This window comes from Sciurus vulgaris (genome assembly GCF_902686455.1).
Source record: "Sciurus vulgaris genome assembly, chromosome: 8".
Classification (NCBI taxonomy): domain Eukaryota; kingdom Metazoa; phylum Chordata; class Mammalia; order Rodentia; family Sciuridae; genus Sciurus; species Sciurus vulgaris.
Window position 1 is genome coordinate 115,286,986 of NC_136468.1, and position 18,708 is coordinate 115,305,693.

General features: G+C 37.1%; 1 protein-coding gene across 1 annotated transcript in view; it reads left to right on the plus strand.

The window, feature by feature from the left end:
- Positions 1-1,095: 1,095 nt before the first annotated feature.
- Positions 1,096-18,708, plus strand: part of LANCL2 (LanC like glutathione S-transferase 2) — a 57,298-nt gene continuing 39,685 nt past the window's right edge. The window contains exons 1-2 of the mRNA XM_079151510.1: positions 1,096-2,121; positions 18,112-18,229. Coding sequence (XP_079007636.1) covers positions 1,915-2,121; positions 18,112-18,229 — 325 coding nt within the window. The 5' untranslated portion in view covers positions 1,096-1,914. The remainder of the gene's footprint in view (positions 2,122-18,111; positions 18,230-18,708) is intronic.

Here is an 18,708-nt window from a genome sequence, read left to right on the forward strand (position 1 = left end):
TGGTCTCCAAGTATCTCATATGAAGGCTAGTTTCTGGGTAATTTTGTCTAGCAAAGTCCCTGAGGTGGAAGCAGGATGGCTCTGAAGGCAGATCACCATCAGTAATTAGTGCATTGGATTTCCCGGGGTGTAGGCATGAAAACTGGGAGCACTGAGGAAATTTCCTTCACTGACAAGGGGAGAAAGATGGGCTCCAGAGGCTGGAAAAATGGAGCAGGTCCCTAAGAGATGCTGCTGTGACAGTCATCCTGTTATATCAGCTATTTCCTTAAACCCAAGGTAGTTATGCTGAGTACCCTAAGATTTTTTCCCCTACATTGTACCTTTCTATGCCCATGTTCTTAGCAGGATGTTTCACATCCACAGCCTTATGGGGTTGGTGGAGGGTAAAATAGGACAGGGCAAGAGTGAGACCAGACTTTCCCCACATCAATCTGCTCTGAAGCCACAGTGGCAGGAGTGATTTCAACTATCTAGTGCTTGGTAAGGTGTGTTCTTCTCTATCATGTCACCATGTACATTAATGTGTACCTTGTTGGGTTTCAGAAAAAATATACCCATTATGCTGTGAGTTTTGCATTTCTCAACCACTAACTGGGCATCCTCAGACAGAAACTTTTAAATCTCTTATTTCCTCATTACCTGGCACCAATGTTTGCTAAATGTAAGAAAAGTGAAATAAGACATTTCCCTCAAAGAGGACAAATCATTATATCGATTTAGTTCTAAATAAATAGCATGAAGAATAAAGAGAGCTAATAAAAGACTGTTAAGTTAATATATTATGATTATATAAATGCAAAGTTCTATTTGCTTGTGTCCTTTTTTATGATACACATTGTGCTCCAGGTCAATTATAGCCATATTGAAGGGATCTTTCTGGTCAATAATATACTTGGATGATTAAACATGCTTTGATGTTATCTCTTGTTACCAAAGATGTCCATTTTTTCAACACAAAGAAACTGAAAATAAAACATAAGATTGAAAAATAAATAAATAAAGCCTGTGACTCCTCCTCCAAGATACCCCCCCCCCCCCCCAAACAGTGATGAATAGGAGGAACTGTATTCCTCCCCCCTGGAGACTAGCCTTGCAGATAGTCTATTTCGAAATTCTTTTCTTTAGAGAAGATTTTCTCTCTGTCTCTCTCTAAAAATATCAAACAAAGCTGCTGCTTGCTATTCCTGTGGCTGGCGCACCACCTGGGGCTGAGGACATGGGCAGCATCGCCGGGCTGGGGAAAATGCAGATTGATGATGGAGCGTCTGGGGATGCGCTTTTTCTTTACTGCGAACCACACATTCCTTGAATGACAGCAAATTCTCTACAGGTTTTCCCTACGGGAACGTGCCCCTCGGGGCCATTCGGTTTTCTTTAGAAAATCGGTCACAGGGGAGGAGCGGGGCGCGGCATTACTGGGAGCGTCTCCAGACCCGGGGGCTCCAGCCCAGCCTGCGCGTACCCGCGGACGGGCTCTGCGGGCTACGATCCCGATTTCTCGCAGGCCGGGCCGGCGGAGCAAGGGGCGAGTGCGGATGGCGTGAGCGGACTCCGAGCCGCCGAGGACAGCGGAGGTCCCACGGAGCCCACTTTTCCCGCCGCAGCAAACGGCGGCCGCGCGGGGCGGAGGCACCACGTGCAGCTCACCCGCTGCATCCAGATGTGCAGGCACCCCGCGGCTAGGCAGGCCACCAGGCGAGGCTATAGCGGGTTCCAAGACCCAGCTCGTCCCGCCAGCTGGCAGCTTCGCTCTTTCTAAAGGAAGCCCTTGGCCCTGGCTGCGGGATCTTCGGTAGGTGGCTGGCGCGCTAGAGAGCGCTGCTCCAGCCGGAACGCCTCGGCAGGAGGTTTGTCCCCGCCCGCGCGCCGTGCCGCGCGGCACCTGGGGTGGGGAAAGGGCGCGCGGCGGAGATGGGCGAGACCATGTCAAAGAGGCTGAAGTTGCATCTGGGAGGGGAGGCGGAGATGGAGGAGCGCGCGTTCACCAATCCCTTCCCAGACTACGAGGCCGCCGCCGCCGCTGCGGGGCTCAATGCCGGACCGGTAGAGGAGACGGGTTGTGTTCGCACCCCACCCACCACAGACGAGTTCGGCCTTCCTTTCCACCACGACGGAAAGGTGAGTCGGCGGCCCAGCCTCGGGAAAGGCCGGGCGGGGGGGGCGCCAGCGGTGGTAGCGTCCACCCGTCCCGGGCAGGCGGCGCGTTGACGTCACCCGCGCGCGTCTCTGCGGGCTGTCCCGGGCTAGGGAGAGTGGGATGTGGGGTTGTCTGCGCGCGCCGCCTGCGGAGTAAAACGGGCCTTGGGAGCTGCGAGCTATTGTTGGGGTGGCCGCTTTAGCGCGGGTATACGCCTCCTGGGCCTACGGTCTTTAAATCTCTGATAGAGCGCTTTGTTTCCCGGCGCCTAAAAGTGATATTTGGGCACTAGTGGCGGTTGGACATGCAGATTTGTATACCAAAGGCCTGCCTGCTGGCTTCCTTCTCTAAAACTACTAAATTTAACGTCAGCAACTTATTTGCATTTTCTTGAGTCTGATTGTGCGTGCGAATGTTATACCTGTCCCTCGGTTCCCTGCCCTTAGACTTTGTCTCCTTCGAGCAGTAGCAAAAAAGCTTTGTTCATAAAGTCTTGTCATTTTTGATAGATCTTTTCTGTGTTCCCAGGAATTGAAAAACGAGAGTAAGAAAAGAAACTTTACTCTTTTAGGGTCCTCAGCTGGACCAGAGAATGAAATTAACATAAATTAACAAAAGGAAAGCATGAAATTTATGTTTTATTGACATAGGAGCCCTCCTAAGGAAATGAAGACAAAAGTGGCAAAACCAAAATGTATTTATACTAGGCTGAACAAAAAGAGACAATTATGGAAAAGGAACTAAAATATAGTTTATAGGGAGAATAAAGGAAGGTGATTATTTTAACAAGGTCTGTTTGTATAAAATTCTTTTGGCTTCCCCTCCCTGTCCCTGGTGATAAGAATGTTTCTCCTGGTATAGGGGTGCCATCTTTTCCATGGAAGTTTTATCTCCTACTTTCAGGAGAAAAGGGGGAGGTTTTGAACACCCTTCACTTTCTTAAGTGCTTTTAGCTCAAAATAATCCTTTTGCCAAAATGACATATTTTGCTATGGCATATTCTGCCACTTTTCTCCGGAATCTGAGCATAGGCCTACTTGGGAAGGAAAAGAAAGGAAGGTGTGAATAGCAACACAATTGTGTTTGTGTTTGGTAAAACCACATATTTACCAGGTTGTCTTGTCCTCTATGTATTCCAAGGCACCTTTATTTCCCTGGCTCCCTGTGCATTTTATATTTGAAAAGGGAGAAGTTGACCAAAACGAGAAAGGTAATTTTTGAAAGAGCCATTGGTCTAAACATGAAATCTTACCTCCTTGACTTCTCTAAGCCTCTTTTGTCTTACATGTGATTAAAAATTGGATAATAATTCCTAACCCAGGAATGTTAGTGACTGAATTAAAGTATATTAGTTGCCCAGCAGACTGCCTGATCTGCTACCTAAGTAGGCCCTGAGTAATGTTAACTTTTTCTTAGCAATTTAAGACTATGCTTTAGAATTCATATGTCAATATTGATTTTTGTTTTTTCTCTTTTTTTATATATCTATTATATTTGTGATTTAGTGTTCAAATGTTTTACAACAAAAATCTCTAGCAAACATTTTTAAAAATCTATGATTTATAATTATTATCAGTTGCTCGTATCAATTATCTTAGGGACCTGTGCCAGTGATTGTGATTATGTGCCTAAGAAAAGGGGAAATGGAAAATGTTTCTTGAATGTGAAAATGAGAGAACATTGAAGTGAGACAGAAAGAGTGGTTTTAAAAGGTAGATTGATGTTTGATATCAGGAAGTCATAAGATAAAATGAATATGAATTAAGTTTCACTGTCTTCTGTATACTTTTATCATGGATAAATTTATTTCATTTTTATTCTTAAGATATGTTAAGAAGCAATTAAGCAATTAATATTAAACTATGCATTTGTTTTGATAGACATGAAATTTCCTGAAAATAAAGGTGTTATGGGTTGAATTGTTTCTCACTACCAAAGATTATAACTGAAGTTTTAACCCCTGGAACCTCAGAATGTGACCTTATTTAGGAATAAGGTCATGGTACATACAATTAGTTAAGATGAGGTCATATTGAAATAGAGTAGTTTCTTAATCCAAAATGACTGGAGTTCTTTTAAGAAGAGAAGATAGAGAAACACAGGGAGAGAGAAAATGACCATGTGACAATTGCCGTAGAATGATGCATCTCCCACACAAGGAGTACCAAAGATTACCAACCACACCAGAAGCTAGAAGAGGTGAGAAGGATGTTTTTGGACTTAGAACTTTGAGAACAGAGACAATAAATTTCTCTTTTAAGCCACCCAGTTTTGTGGTTCTTGGTGACACACCTAGGAAACTAACTCAGAGGGTAATTTGTTAATTTGTAAGTTAAGCATTGAATAATTTTTTCTTGACAATGTGTGCCATGAGTAAATATTACATAAAATCTATCAACACAATTTATTACTAATATTCCTTAAATAATTTACATAGTCTCATTTTAACTGCATATGTATGTGGTGTAATCAATGAATAAAATTCACCTCTAGTTCTTAATTCACTCAAACCTGCTTCTCTGAGTCATTTCCATTAAGTAGACTTTTGCAGCATTTTTTACAATATTGGTCCAAATATGAAAAACAGTGAACCAATATAATAGCAGGTTTTAAATAATAGGAGATTTCTGTAACAAATCCTCTCAATACTTAGGAGTCATATCCTCCCTTTCTTTTACTGGAATTTGCTATTACCATGGACTTCAGGGGAATTGATTCCAGTTCCAGGAGCTGAATCCTGATCTTAGCTAGTAGTTCCTTGACCAGCAGCATCAGCTTTATCTGGCATATTGTCAGTGTTCAATCAGGATAGAAACCACACAGAGTTTGATAGGAAAATTTTAAAAGAATTAACCATAATGAGATTGGAGTAATGAGAGATTGTCTCATTATAAATAAAGTTCTAGAGGATATAGGAATAGCGGAAATAAGGAGCAGCCTTATCCATAGGACTGAGAGGTTGTGCAAAGGAAAATGTGCCTGTGCTAACAACACACAGGGTGCTTTCTATGTATTAAATTATCCCCAAATTTAACCACTTTGTAAACAATGTCTAGAGTCAGGAATTCAGTTGCAGCTTAACCGTTTCTAACTCCAGGTATGTCAGGAAGCTACAGTCATTTTAAAGTTCCAGTGGGGCTAGGAAAATCTGCTTCCAGGCTCATTTACATAATAGTTATTGACAAACCTCTCTAGTTATTGTTTGGAGGCTTCAATTTCCACACTCAGGCCTTGCCATAGGACTGTTTCATGACATAGTGACTGTCTTCCCCCAAAGTGTACAAGAACAAGATGGAAGCTGCAGTCTATTTTATAATCTCAGAAGTGACATATCACACAAATGAAGGGATTACACATGTACATAAGGACTAGGTGTTTCACAGCCTTGCAGCTGAGACTTAAAGTTGGGAACTTGTTGGGGAGGGCATGGTCATGGGCCTTTGACTGGCAGTTGGGAACTTGTTGGGGAGGGCATGGTCATGGGCCTTTGACTGTACCACTGGAACTTGCTGGAAGTGTACCCTTTGGAACCATGCAGTGAGTGGTATAGTAAGTGAGAATATACAAAGAATATAATGAAGCCACAAGAAAGAGATTAATTCTGCTCACTGGCACCAGGAAGGGCTTTTCACATTAAGGTGATGTTTTTGAAGATTAAGTAGGACTTGCCAGGGTAAGGTAGAGAAATGCATGAGCAAGGGCTTCAGAGATGCAGTACTAAAATAGGAGTTTGTCAAGAAGTAAAACATGGCTGGAGAAGAGGGAGCATGGATGACGTGGGAGTTTGAGACAAAAGGTAGAGAGGGACTGATTTTGAATGACTTGATAGATCTGAAGGATTTTAAAACTTTCTGCAGGAAAATGAAATCAGGAAAACTTTTCACATATATAATTTGTATAATCTCGAACTATTGAAATGTTTTATTTAGATTTTTTAATTTAATTTTCCATATTTTTGTTTAAAGGTAGATGTTCTTTCTCATCAAAATTTGTTTAACTTCATATTATATAAACATAAGGAAAACACTTCTCAATGGCCTGGAGAAATGTAATTCCTTTTTCTTCATTCAAAACGAATTAGATGGAGGGCATGATGGTGTCCTCCTGTCATCTAGGCTACTTGGGAGGCTGAGGCAGGAGGATCATCTTGAGCCCAGGAGTTGGGGGCCTGCCTGAACAACATAGACTCCATCTCTTAAATATATGTGTATATATGCTTTCCTACATATTACATATTAACAAAATGAACTAAGTTGTATGTGAGCGTGGAATAGAGGGATACACTTTACAGCCTTTCTCCTCAAAATGAGGTTTGAGGGTCAAGAGCACACATTTCCAGAAAACCTGTTAGGAATGCAAATCCTACCTCAGACCTAGAGAGCCACATACATTTTAAAAAGAGGACCAGGCCCAGGAGATTCCTAAATGTGAGAAGTAGTGCTCTCGCTCTTTCTATGATATTGTGTAATTTTCATTTAATATGAACCTAACCTCCAACCAGTTTAATTCCTAATATGGAAAGGTAGTGACAAAAGGGTGATGGGAAGATTATGGAGAGGAGGCTAATTAAATAGTAAATTAACATTTCCCATCTTTTACAAAGAAACTGAAGTATAGAGCAGTTATTACTTGGATAGGCCTATTGCTACTTTTCTGTCACTTATTTGCTTTCAAATTGGGGCAAGTTACCTAACTACATTGACTTGACTTTCTTACCTCATCAACTTGTTAAAAATTAAATTGAAAGTTTAATTGAAGTTCTTAATATAGTTGTAATATGTTTGTTAAAAGTTTGTAGTAAAGGGCTTGGGATGTGGCTCAGTGGTAGAGTGCTTGCCTAGTATGTATGAGGCACTGGATTTGATCTTCAGCATCACATAAAAATAAATAAAATAGAGTTATTGTGTCCATCTACAAAAAATATGTTTCAAAAGTTTGTAGTAATAATAGTTATAACTGTCCCATCCTTACATAATTTTTATAATGGTTAATTAAGTTAATACATTTAAAACATTGAGAACAGTGCCTGATATAAGTAATTAGCTATACATAGTTACTGATGTATAGGTAAGTAGTAAGAGTTGAGTTGATAGTTTAGTTGGTAGTAGCTATTAACATTGTACATTCTGTTTTATAAAATGTGATAATGATAATTTACTTTAAAATGTATGTTTTCAGATGAATACACAAAATATTACATGTTCTTTGCTTTTATAGAATTCTTATAATGATTAATTTTCTTGTGATTATGATATATTTGCATCAGAGATTATACACAGGAGATTATCAATAACTATGTCACACATCAAACTGAATTGAGATGTGTTTAGGATAGGTAATCTAGAATAGTTTCTATTATGAGTTTGGCATAAGAAAAACAGAGCCAGACATGATTAGATAAACCAGTCCCTATGTTTTTGGAGAATAAACTATTTTAAACCTCTAAGCAAATAGCATTTTCTTGATATAGATTCAGTTTAGGTAAGGACCTGTTTGTCATAAATATTGCTAGTGAAGGTAGATGTTTCTACAGACCTTCTAATTCTTTACTGTGGAAAGGTGCAGTTCCCATGTTCACTTTCCCTTTTCATAATTAACTTTGTGGTGAGGATTATGGATTGTTTTATTCATTTTTGTTTCACAGAATGGAGTGTTAGCAAACCAAACCCAAGGCCTTTCATATGTGTAAGACATCACAGAGCATCTTACAAATAAGATACTTGGAGATCTGAGATTATGAAATGTACTTTATTCTAACAAAACAGTTTAGTAAAACCTTTCCTAAGAAAGATCTTCCAATGTATATATCATCTCATACAAGATGTGGATCTAAAAGCTATTTTTACTATATTCAAAACTTGTAGGCAAGTTTTTCTTAACTTCAGTTTTTTCGTCTATTCCCTGGGGATGATAATACTGTTTTTAGTATTATCCAGAGGGTTAAATTAGATGAAGGGTCTTAAGTGCCTACCATGTGTCAGGAGTGTGTGAATTATATTATTAGTAAGCACTCCTAGTACACTTTGTACAACTAGTTTGATTTATGCATAAAATGTTCAGAAATTACTGTTGTGTTTTTCAGAGTTATAATACTTTCTGTATTTTTATATATGGCAGTTGTATTTCCTCAATCCAGCACTGTATTTTTATTAAGAAAATACAGGAGAACATTATTATTTTAGAAAAAGGATGATTGTCTATTCCTTACTTTTCAGATAGAACTACTTATTTCTTATTTCTTCAGGAAATACCATTGTCTTTCACTAAATACCTTTCTTTTTTTTTTTTTTTTTTTTTTTTTGTGGTACCAGGAATAAAACTCAGGGGTGCTTAATCACTGAACTATATCCTCAGCTCTTTCTTTTGTATTTTATTTAGAGACAGTGTCTTATTGAGTTGCTGAGAACCTTGCCAAGTTTTTGAGGCTGACTTTGAACTCAAAATCCTCCTGTCTGCTGGGATCACAGGCAGGCACCACTGTGCCAGGCTAACTACTTTTTTTATGTTATCTTTGTACTTCATCATAGAACACCACCCCTGCTACTTTCCACATGGCAAACTTCATAAGACTCATGCTAGATGCATCTTTCTCCATGAAGCTTTCTCAGAATTGTTAACCATGTGAAAGCCATTTGAAGGGTTAAATAAGAAGTTGTGCTACTTTTCTATTAATAACATTATAATAAAATACCACAAATTTAGCAGCTTACAATAGCATCTATTTATTTTCTCTGGGTTCTGTTAAGTCAGAAGTCAGGGTGCAGCTCACCTGTTTTCTCTGCTCAGTATTGCTCCAGTTTTTAGTAGACCTTTTATGGAGGCTCTGGGGGATGAACTGCTTTCAGTTTCATTCAGGTGGTTAACCAATTTCAGATCCTTGTGGTTTTAGGACTGTGATGTACATTTCCTTGCTGACTGTTGGCCATGCTATTCTCCCCACAATTTCCCAACTCCGTACTACCCAAGTCCTTGTGATTTTCATGTGACCTCTTCAGCAACAGTACATTGAGTCTCTTTCATATTCACATTGCTTTCTCATCACCTTCTGTCATAGCTCTCAGAGTTCTCTGCTTTTAATGGCTCATGGGATTGAATTGTCCCCACCTGGATAACTCAGTATACTCGCTGTAAAATAAAATACTGAATATTTTATCATATATTAAGTTAATATACTATTATATTTGCTAAGCCTGTTAGATCCAGTATAAAACAGATTAGAAGTCTCTTTTATATGAGAAAGTTAGAAAAGAAGAACTAAAAAATGTAACTTAAAGTGCAGCTCTGGGTATGTTGGCACACACCTGTAAACCCAGCTATTCAAGAGACTGAAGACAGAAGATCATTAGGTTTGAGGCCAGCCTATGCAACTTAGCAAGTCTATCTCAAAATAAAAAGGACTGGGGGTAGATAACTCAGTGATAAAGAGTTTGCTTATGTGCAAGAGGCACTGGTTTCAATCCCTAGTACTGGGGGGAAAAGGGCAGAAGAATGATTTTTGCAGTGAAATTATGGCAGATATTAAACAATTCACATTAAAAATATCATAAATAGGAGAAATGAAGATTTTTTAAAATATATTTTTTTAGTTGTAGGTGGACACAATACCCCTATTTCATTTTTATGTGGTGCTGAGCACTCTACCACTAAGCCACAACCCCAGCCCCGAGAAATGAAGATTTAATAGCATATGCTTTGGAATAAAGTTCATGACTGAGCTGCATATGAATGTGAGTTAGGCTTACATTCACAACAATAAACAGAAAACTCTGATGTACAAATATCTTGATTAGGTTTTATTTACCGTAATAACAAGAAATCTAGAGGTAGACAATTATTGGTCTTGATAAGCTTCAAAAATATTAGGGCCAGGATTTCTGCTGTAGCTGTAGATATCATATTCAGGTTTTCACTAGAAAGAGAAAAGACGTGCCTATTCCCTCTCCCTCTCCCCCCCCCTCTCATTTATCAATAAAAATAACAACTTTCAAGATGAAGATTTGCACTTAGGTCTCATTGGTCAGAACTATGTCACATGGCTTCCCTTTTTTCTTATAGAAAGACTGGTAGAACAGTAGCTCTTCTAGGGATGGATGTGTTGCAGTTATGACTATAACCATAATTCTTCTAACAAGGAGGTATGCAGAATAGATAAACCTCCCTTATAGGTTCTGCCATACCAGGTATTACAAAGAGGTATTACTCACATTTTTTTCTTGTGCCAATTATTCTACATCTCTTTGATTGTAGCAGAAGACAAAGGTTAAGACTCAGAAAGATTAAGTTACTAATTTGACATCAAAGTTATTTGTCAGTTGTATGGTGAATCAGACAATTACAGCTTGCTAGGTTGGCTCTGGAGTATCTGCTATAATACCATTGGGAGATGGTGGTACTTTTAAGAGGTGGGGTCTTGTTGAAGGAAGATAGGTCTTTGGGGGGCATGTCTTTGAGAGGGATATTGGGAACCTGCCATTTTTCTCTCTCTGCTTCTTCAGGACCATAAGGTGGGCAGTTTTGCTCTGTAATGGACTCCTACTATGCTCTACTGTATTGTCAGATGCTCAGAATGACAGGGCTAAGTGACCATGTACTAAAATCTCTGAACCATAAACCAAAATAAATTTTTTTATCCTTATAAGTTGGTTATCTTATGTTTTTCATTCTAGTGATGCAAAACTAACATAGCAACAAAATAAGACACACAAGTATATTATCAAAACAATAGGAAATGTCAAATCTTGAAAAATTTTTAGTAAGCAAGGATTGGTAAAATGGAGTCTATTTACATTACCTCTGAAATATCATTGATATTGAAATCATTGGTTTGCTTTATCATTTTATATAAGCATATTTGTAAAGAAGTTCATAAAGTTGCTGTTTGTCTTAAATTTCTAGCTTACATTTTTGAATAAAAGAAGGTATTTTACCACCGTGTTTGAGTAGGAATTATTGTAATTTACTACTCTTTTAATGAAGAGATGTAATTTTGAAAGCCAATATTATGTTTTAGATACTGAGTAGAATCCATAGTCTACCTGTGCATTATAATCTTGTGCAAATAATAAATATTATGATAAGGAGGGAAAAAGCATACTTAATACCTATATGATTGTTGAAATATATACCTATAAATTTAAATCCTCTGACAAAATTAGTTGGATATCTCAGCTAATGCTTATTATGGCTTAAAAATGTGGGCAGGCATGGGGATTTTAAAGGTATTGCAGGCATACCTCATTTTATCGTAGTTTACTTTATTGGTTGCACTTCATAGATAATGGTGTTTTTAGCACATTGAAGGTTTGTGGGAATTCTGGACTGAGCAAGTCTACCCAAAGTCAACAGCACGTGTTTGCTTCATATTTCTTTGTCTCATTTTAGTAATTCTCACAGTATTTCAAACTTTTTCATCATTATTATATATTTTATGATGCTCTCTGATCCACTAGTGATCTTTGATATTTCTGTTATAATTGTTTTGGAGCACCATGAGATGTGTCAGTATAAGATGGAAAACTTAAGTGTACATTCTGACTGCTCTACTGGCCATTCCCCTATTTCTTTAGTTTTTCTTAGACCTCTGTATTGCCTAAGACACAACAATATTGAAATTAGGCCAGTTAGTAATCCTATAGTGGCTTCTAAGGACAGTGAACGAAAGAGTCACACATCTTTCAGTTTAAATCAGAAGCTAGAAATTATTAGATTTAGTGATGAAGGTGTCTCAAAAGCCAAGATAGACCCAAAGCTAGGTCTCTTCTGCTAAACAGTAGCCAAATTATGAATGCAAAAGAAAAGTTCTTGAGGGAAATTAGAAGTACTACTTCAGTGAACACAGGAAAGATAAGAAAGTGACTTTGGAGAAATTTTTTGTGAACAGGACTGCCAGAGCAGTCCCTAAAGCTAAAACGTAATTCAGAGAAAGGCCCTAAGTCTTTTCAGTGCTGTGAAGACTGAGAAGAGGGAAGGAAACTACAGAAGAATTCTTTGAAGCGAGATTCATAAGTTTAAGAGGCCATCTCCATAAAATAAAAGTGCAAGATGAAGTAGCAACTGCTAATATAGAAGCTGTGGAAAGTCATGCAGAATATCTAGCTCAGATAGTTGATGAAGGTAAGGTTACATTCAACAACAGACTTTCAAGGCAAACAAAATAGCCTTCTCTTGGAAGATGATGCCATCTAGGATTTTCAGAGCTGGAGAGCAGAAGTCAATGTGCCTCACTTAAAGATTCAAAGGACAGGCTGAGACTCTTTAGGGGCTCCTGCAGCTGGTGGCTTTATGTTGAAGCTGATGCTCATTTACCATTCTGAAAATCCTAGAGCCCCTGAGAGTTAGTTATGCCAAATCTACTCTGTCTGTGTTCCGTAAATGGAACAAGAGAGCCTGGACAATAACACATCTGTTTCTGATATGGTGTCCTGACTATTTTATAAAGCCCACTTTTGAGAACTGCTGCTTAGAAAAAAAAAATCATTTAAAAATACTAATACTCATGGACAACACACTTGGTCACCCCAGAGCTATTATGGAGATGTACATGAGACTAATGTTTTCATGCCTGCTAACACAAGATTCATTCTTCAGCCCATAGATCAAAGTAATTTCAACTTTTGAGTCCTATTATTTAAGAAATATATTTTGTAAGGCTGTAACTGACATGGATAGTGATTCCTCTGATGGATCTGGGCAAAGTAAATGAAAAACTTTCTGGAAAGGATTCTTCATTTTAGATACCATTGAGGGCAGCATTTGTGTGGTGAGATCAAACTATGAACATTAACAGGAGTTTGGAAGAAGCTGATTTTCACCCTTATGTATGACTGTGAGGGATTCAAGACTTCAGGGGAGTCTTGCAAATGTGGTGAAAATAGAGAAATAGAAAATAGAGAACTAGAAACAGAGCCCAAAGATGTGCCTAACTTGTTGCAACCTCATTATAGAACTCGGAGTTGCTTTGTTATAGATGAGCAAAAACTTATTTTTTAGTTGGAATCTACACCTGATGAAGATGCTCTGAGCATTGCTGAAGGAACAACAAAGGATTTAGGATACATAAGCTTAGTGTTAAAGCAGTGGCAGAACTTGAGAGGATTGACTAGTTTAGAAAAACTTCTACTGTAGGCAAAATGCAGTCAAACAGCATCACTTGTTATATGAAAATCTTTCACGAAAGCATTAATAACTACTGAAGACAATGGGGAAGTGGATGAGTCAGAGAAGGAATCCCCAAATTTTGTCAAAATATATCTCTAATCAAATTTGGTTATAGACTTAAAGATACTTAGCTGAAACAAAAGATCTGAACTGGGACAGCTGCTGCCCAAGAAACAGAATTTGCAATTCAATACAAGTAGGATAACATTATACATTTGCATTCTAGTTACCATACAAAATTACCTGATATATGAAGAACCAAGAAAATAGGGGAGAAAAATAATTTTCTCTCTATCCTTTGGTGTGCTTAGTTGGGGCAGACATCTATAACAAAAAAGACAGATTAACAAGAGAAAAACAGAGGATTTTTAATTTGTATAGTGTATTTTCCATATGAATTGGAGGTACCCAGGGAGTGAGTAAATCTCAGAGATGGCTTCAAAGTCTGCTTATATTATATCTTTAATAAAAAACAGTAAATTTTTAAAGAATTGACAAAGGAAAAGAACTTTGAATTTTTATGCACGCTAATTGTGGAAAGGCAAATAAATGAGAATTTTTTATATAGATTCCTCTGGTAACTTCTCCAGCCTGATTGATGCCTAAAGTTGTCTTGTTGAGAGAAGACAGACATTTTTGTAAATTTATGTCCTGCTTTTAAAGCAGTGGGGGAAGACAGAAAGCTGTTCTTATATTGCTTCTTCTCTGTTGCCTTCAACTCAGAATAAATAATCCTTATGTCAAAAAGGCATGTTTTAGGGTGGCATAGTTTTCTCTACTACAATAGAAACACATTTTCAAGAGAAAAGAAAATTGGCTCCACCCAACCCTGAAATGAAACTTAACAGGCAGGATTTTAAAGTGAGTACTGTAACTGGCTTTCACAAAGCAAAACAAAATATGCTTTCAGTGAATAAAAAGATAGAAAATCTCAGCAGGGAAATGGAAAGGCAATAAACAATGTTATGGGTAGTCTAGAATTAATAAAGACAACATCTGATATTTAAAAGCTACTGGATGGATTTAGAGGAAAAAAGGTGACTGGATTTGAAAATAGATTAATAGACATTATTCATTGTGAAAAATACAGAAAATATTGAAAAAAATAAAAAGGAACAGGGCTTCAAGGACTTATTACATTATATCAAACAGCCCTACATAATTGGGATCATAGAAAGAAAGCAGAGAAAGAATGAGACAGAAAAATAATTTGAAGAAATAGTGGGTGAGAATTTACAAATTCAGTGAAAGAAATTTAAAGAGCAAATCTTGAATAGAGTAGGGGAAAAACAACACATTTATAGGTACCATGATTAATGTCTGATTTCTAGTTAGAAAATCATGAAGAGTAGAGAAGAGTGAAAAAAACATGAAAGTACTAAAAGAAACTATCATCTAGAATTCTTTACTCAGTGAAAACATCCTTCAAGAATGAAGGTAAAATACATTTCATATTAAAAAAAAAAAAAAATCCAAGACTCCTGAGAGAACTTGTAATTGCAGAACTGTGCACTGAAATGGTGACATTTAAGAGGGTAGAGGCAAATTTTTTCCTATTCTTTTACCTCTTAATTTGTTTATAAAACAGGTTGTAGTTGAAAATTGCATTCGTTACATCCTTAGGCCAAAGTAACTCCATTTTGAAAATCAGCACCTGCCTATCCAGGCATGACCTTCCTGGTAGGCCCACCCCAAAGAGTCCCTGACCACTGAAACCACAGTGAAGAGGCCAAATAACAATCACAGGGCCAGACAACTTATTTTTTAACGACTCCATTGTATGTGACTATATAGTTAAAAAGTTTTTCCTGCAGACTGCTGCATCTTGCAGAGAGGCAGCCTGACAGACTGTCTGTCAGTAAACCTTTACTTGAACTCAGAGCTGTGTCTCTTGTGGATATTTATGCCAGCTATCCTAATAGCATTATTATTTTGTAGGATCCATTGCCCATGTATTGGTAATATAGATATCAGGTGTAACAGAAAGGACTCGGGGTAAGGTCTGAACCTAGCAGGTTCAGAGTTTGTGCATTTTACGTTATGAAGTGGCACATTACTAATTGCAAGTGGATTGTGAAAAGGTATGGACATTTCTTTTGTCCTCTAGATCAACAACTAAAACTAATTTTCCTGCTAAAAGTTCAGCAGGAAAATTAAAATACCTTTCTAAATATATTCAAACAATCCAAAATCTGTGGGAAGGCAAGAAAGAAGTTACCAGAGGAACAGATAGAGAGGATAAGTAGAAAAACTAGTAACTTGATCAAATCCAAATCAATTAATTAAATACTCCAAATGAGACAATCATAGTGAATTAACAACTAAAACTAAAATCAAACAAACTGAAGAAGTTAAGAATGTGCCATCCCAAACTCTGCAGAGTTGGTGTATTGATTATTTCAAGCTGAAATTATTTGAGAAACTTTAACTTCCATTTGGCCATTCTTTTCCTACAAAAAGCAAGCCTAAAGATTCTTTTGGGAGAGAAATCCTTGTACCGAGGTAGGAAAATAGCCTTTATCACCAGACATTGGTATGTTAGTCAACTTTCTGTTTCTGGGACAAAATACCTGAGATAATCAACTTATTAGAAAGATTTATTTTGGCTCCTGGTTTCAGAGATTTTTGTCAATGGTCAATTGACTTCTGTCTTTTGGGCTTCTGGTAATACAGCACATCATGGCAGGAAACACATGGTGGAGCAAAGCTGCTCACTTTATGGTGCTGAGGTTGCAAAGAGAGGAAGGGGCCAGGAATCCCTATAGCCTTTTCAGTGGAATGCCCTCAATGGCCTAATTTCCTTCCACTAAGCCCCAACTACTAGAGGTTCCATCACGTCCCAATAGCACCACAGGCTAGTGACCAAGCCTTAGCATATGGGTCTTTGGGGGATATTTTAAGATCTGAACCATAACAACTAGTGATTAGGGCCGTAATGAAGCAAATAAATAAGTTCATTGAATTAACCCTTATTTTACATATGACTTTATATCCCTTTCATATATCACTTCATGACATCCTAGAATTTACTACTGTAGTTCAGAGATTAGTCATTCCTTCCTTTGCAAATTATTGTCTAAAAATAAAAATAAAAACATTGATTTGGGCATTTTCTTTAGACTTCATTCTGTTCGAAAATTCACATGTGTATGTAAAATTAATAAAACAGGTAGGCTTTTCTCTTGCTAATCAGCTCTTTTATTAATTCAGTTCCTAAATCCAGCCAAAGAGCCCACATAAGAACTAAAGAGTGATAGAGGGGATTTCTCCCTCCTGACAAAACAAAACAAAGAAGAGCTAACTATATGCTATCCAAGATATGCACTTTAACTCTGAGTACAGAGAGACTGAAAATAAATGGACAGCAAAAGTAAGCATCAATAAGAAAACTGAAGTAACTATATTAATATTAGATTTTATGACAAGAAGATAAAGAGGGTATTAGGTTTTAAATATTAACATTTGATTGGTTTTGTCCTGAATGTACACAGAAATTTCCTGGATCAGAGATTTTTTGTTATTTACCAGACAGCACATAGCAGTTGGTTCCCTGTGACCCAGTTCTTAATTGCGGGGGTGATACAGTGAAGGTGGGATCTGCTGTCCTACATGCACAGAGTCTGTATTATAGGCGAGAGTGAAGAAAAAATAAATTTTCTGTTCTTTTTATAAAGGGGAAAGAGACAATGTCTGCCCTTCCCCTTCTAGGAGAATCTTATTGTAAATGTCTTACTCTAATCCTTTGGAACATACAGTAATTTCTGTATGAAAAAGACCAGCCCATTGTCCAATTTTACCTTTTCTCATCCCTTTTTGAGATGGAAATATGTATTTCCAGGGGTTAACCACTTGGAATTTTTATTACATATGTAGTTGCAAATTAATTCTTAATGTTTGAGTCCAGAATTCCAAATTTGACTAAAATTTGCCCTGAAGCCTCTAATTGTACAACACAGATATTTTTCCATAGTCTCACAACAGGACATTTCATTATGAAAATGAGTCAATTTTTTAGGAAGATTTAATAGTCAAGTTTGTGTATGCCATATAACAACTTTAAAATACACAAAAGAAAAAATAACCATTAAAGGGAGAAATGAAATTCCACAATCATAAACTAGTTTTAAGACCCTTCACAATTGACATAGCAAATAGACTTTTAAAAATCAACAAAAGTGTAAGAGATTCTACTGCATATTTAAGAATATTGCATATTTCTGTTGGAAAAGACTGCCAGCAATTAAAAGAATACCTGTTTCCTTTGTTCTTACCAGCCTGAGAATTTAATATTTTTTTAAATGTATTCTCTGTTAGGCTGACAGGGAAACCATGGTACTTATTGTTATTTGCAGTTCATGAATCACCAAGGAATTGAACATTTTGTACATGCTTACCACTTGATTTTTCTTTTGTGAAAGATGCATTAATAATTTGGGTTGACTTCAGTATTATATTCTTTTTTGATTTATAATATCTTATATTGCAAGTGTTTTTCATTTGTCATTAATTTTTAAATCATCTTATGTTCTTTACCTTATGGAAGCTAAAATGTTTCTGTAGCCAAATCTCTTTTTCTGTTTATTTTTGTTTTCTGCAAGTTATTTTTTGTGATCCTACTTGTGAGTTGTATTCACCACAGGACATTATCTCAGTAAGATATTAACCCTATAAAAGTCAGGGTAGTATCCAGGTAGATATTGAGAGGGGCTAAGTAAAATAAGTTCTCTGTTATGTCCATGTGACTTACACTGTCATTGTGACATTGTCCTCCTGTTCTTGTGCAATTTAAATTTATCTTTTCTTTTGCTTCTTAGATCATTCATAATTTTGTGAGGCAGATCCAGACCAAAATCAAAGATCTTCTACAGCAGATGGAAGAAGGACTGAAGACAGCTGATCCTCATGATTGCTCTGCTTATACTGGTTGGACAGGTGAGAATATGGAATATAAGCAATTAATATGTTTTTTTCTTGGATTATGAGATGTAAGACTTGGCTTTGAATTTTCATTTCTTTTAAAGTGGTAAAGTTTTATACTGTTGAATTCTTCAACTATATCTTCATTGATAGATGCTTTGGAATTTTATTTCTAAAGAAATATTTTCTGCCTGAAGTTTGACTTTTAATGTATTATAGTATGTGGTATTTTTCCAATTATTTAACCTAATATATAACTGTGAAAATGTATAATAAAAATAAACTTGCATAAGGGTCAGGTGTATTTTGTTTCGCTTTGGTTTGTTGTCATTGTTGCTTTAGTCTTTGTGACAAGTTGTGCTTGAATGATTTCTCTGGTCTGCTTCATAAACTGTTTACCCCACTGCTTGAACTCATTTTGACTCATTTGTACATGTAAGAATTTTCATTTAAAATTTAATAATATCAGTTAAACAAGCAAGCAGTAATATACT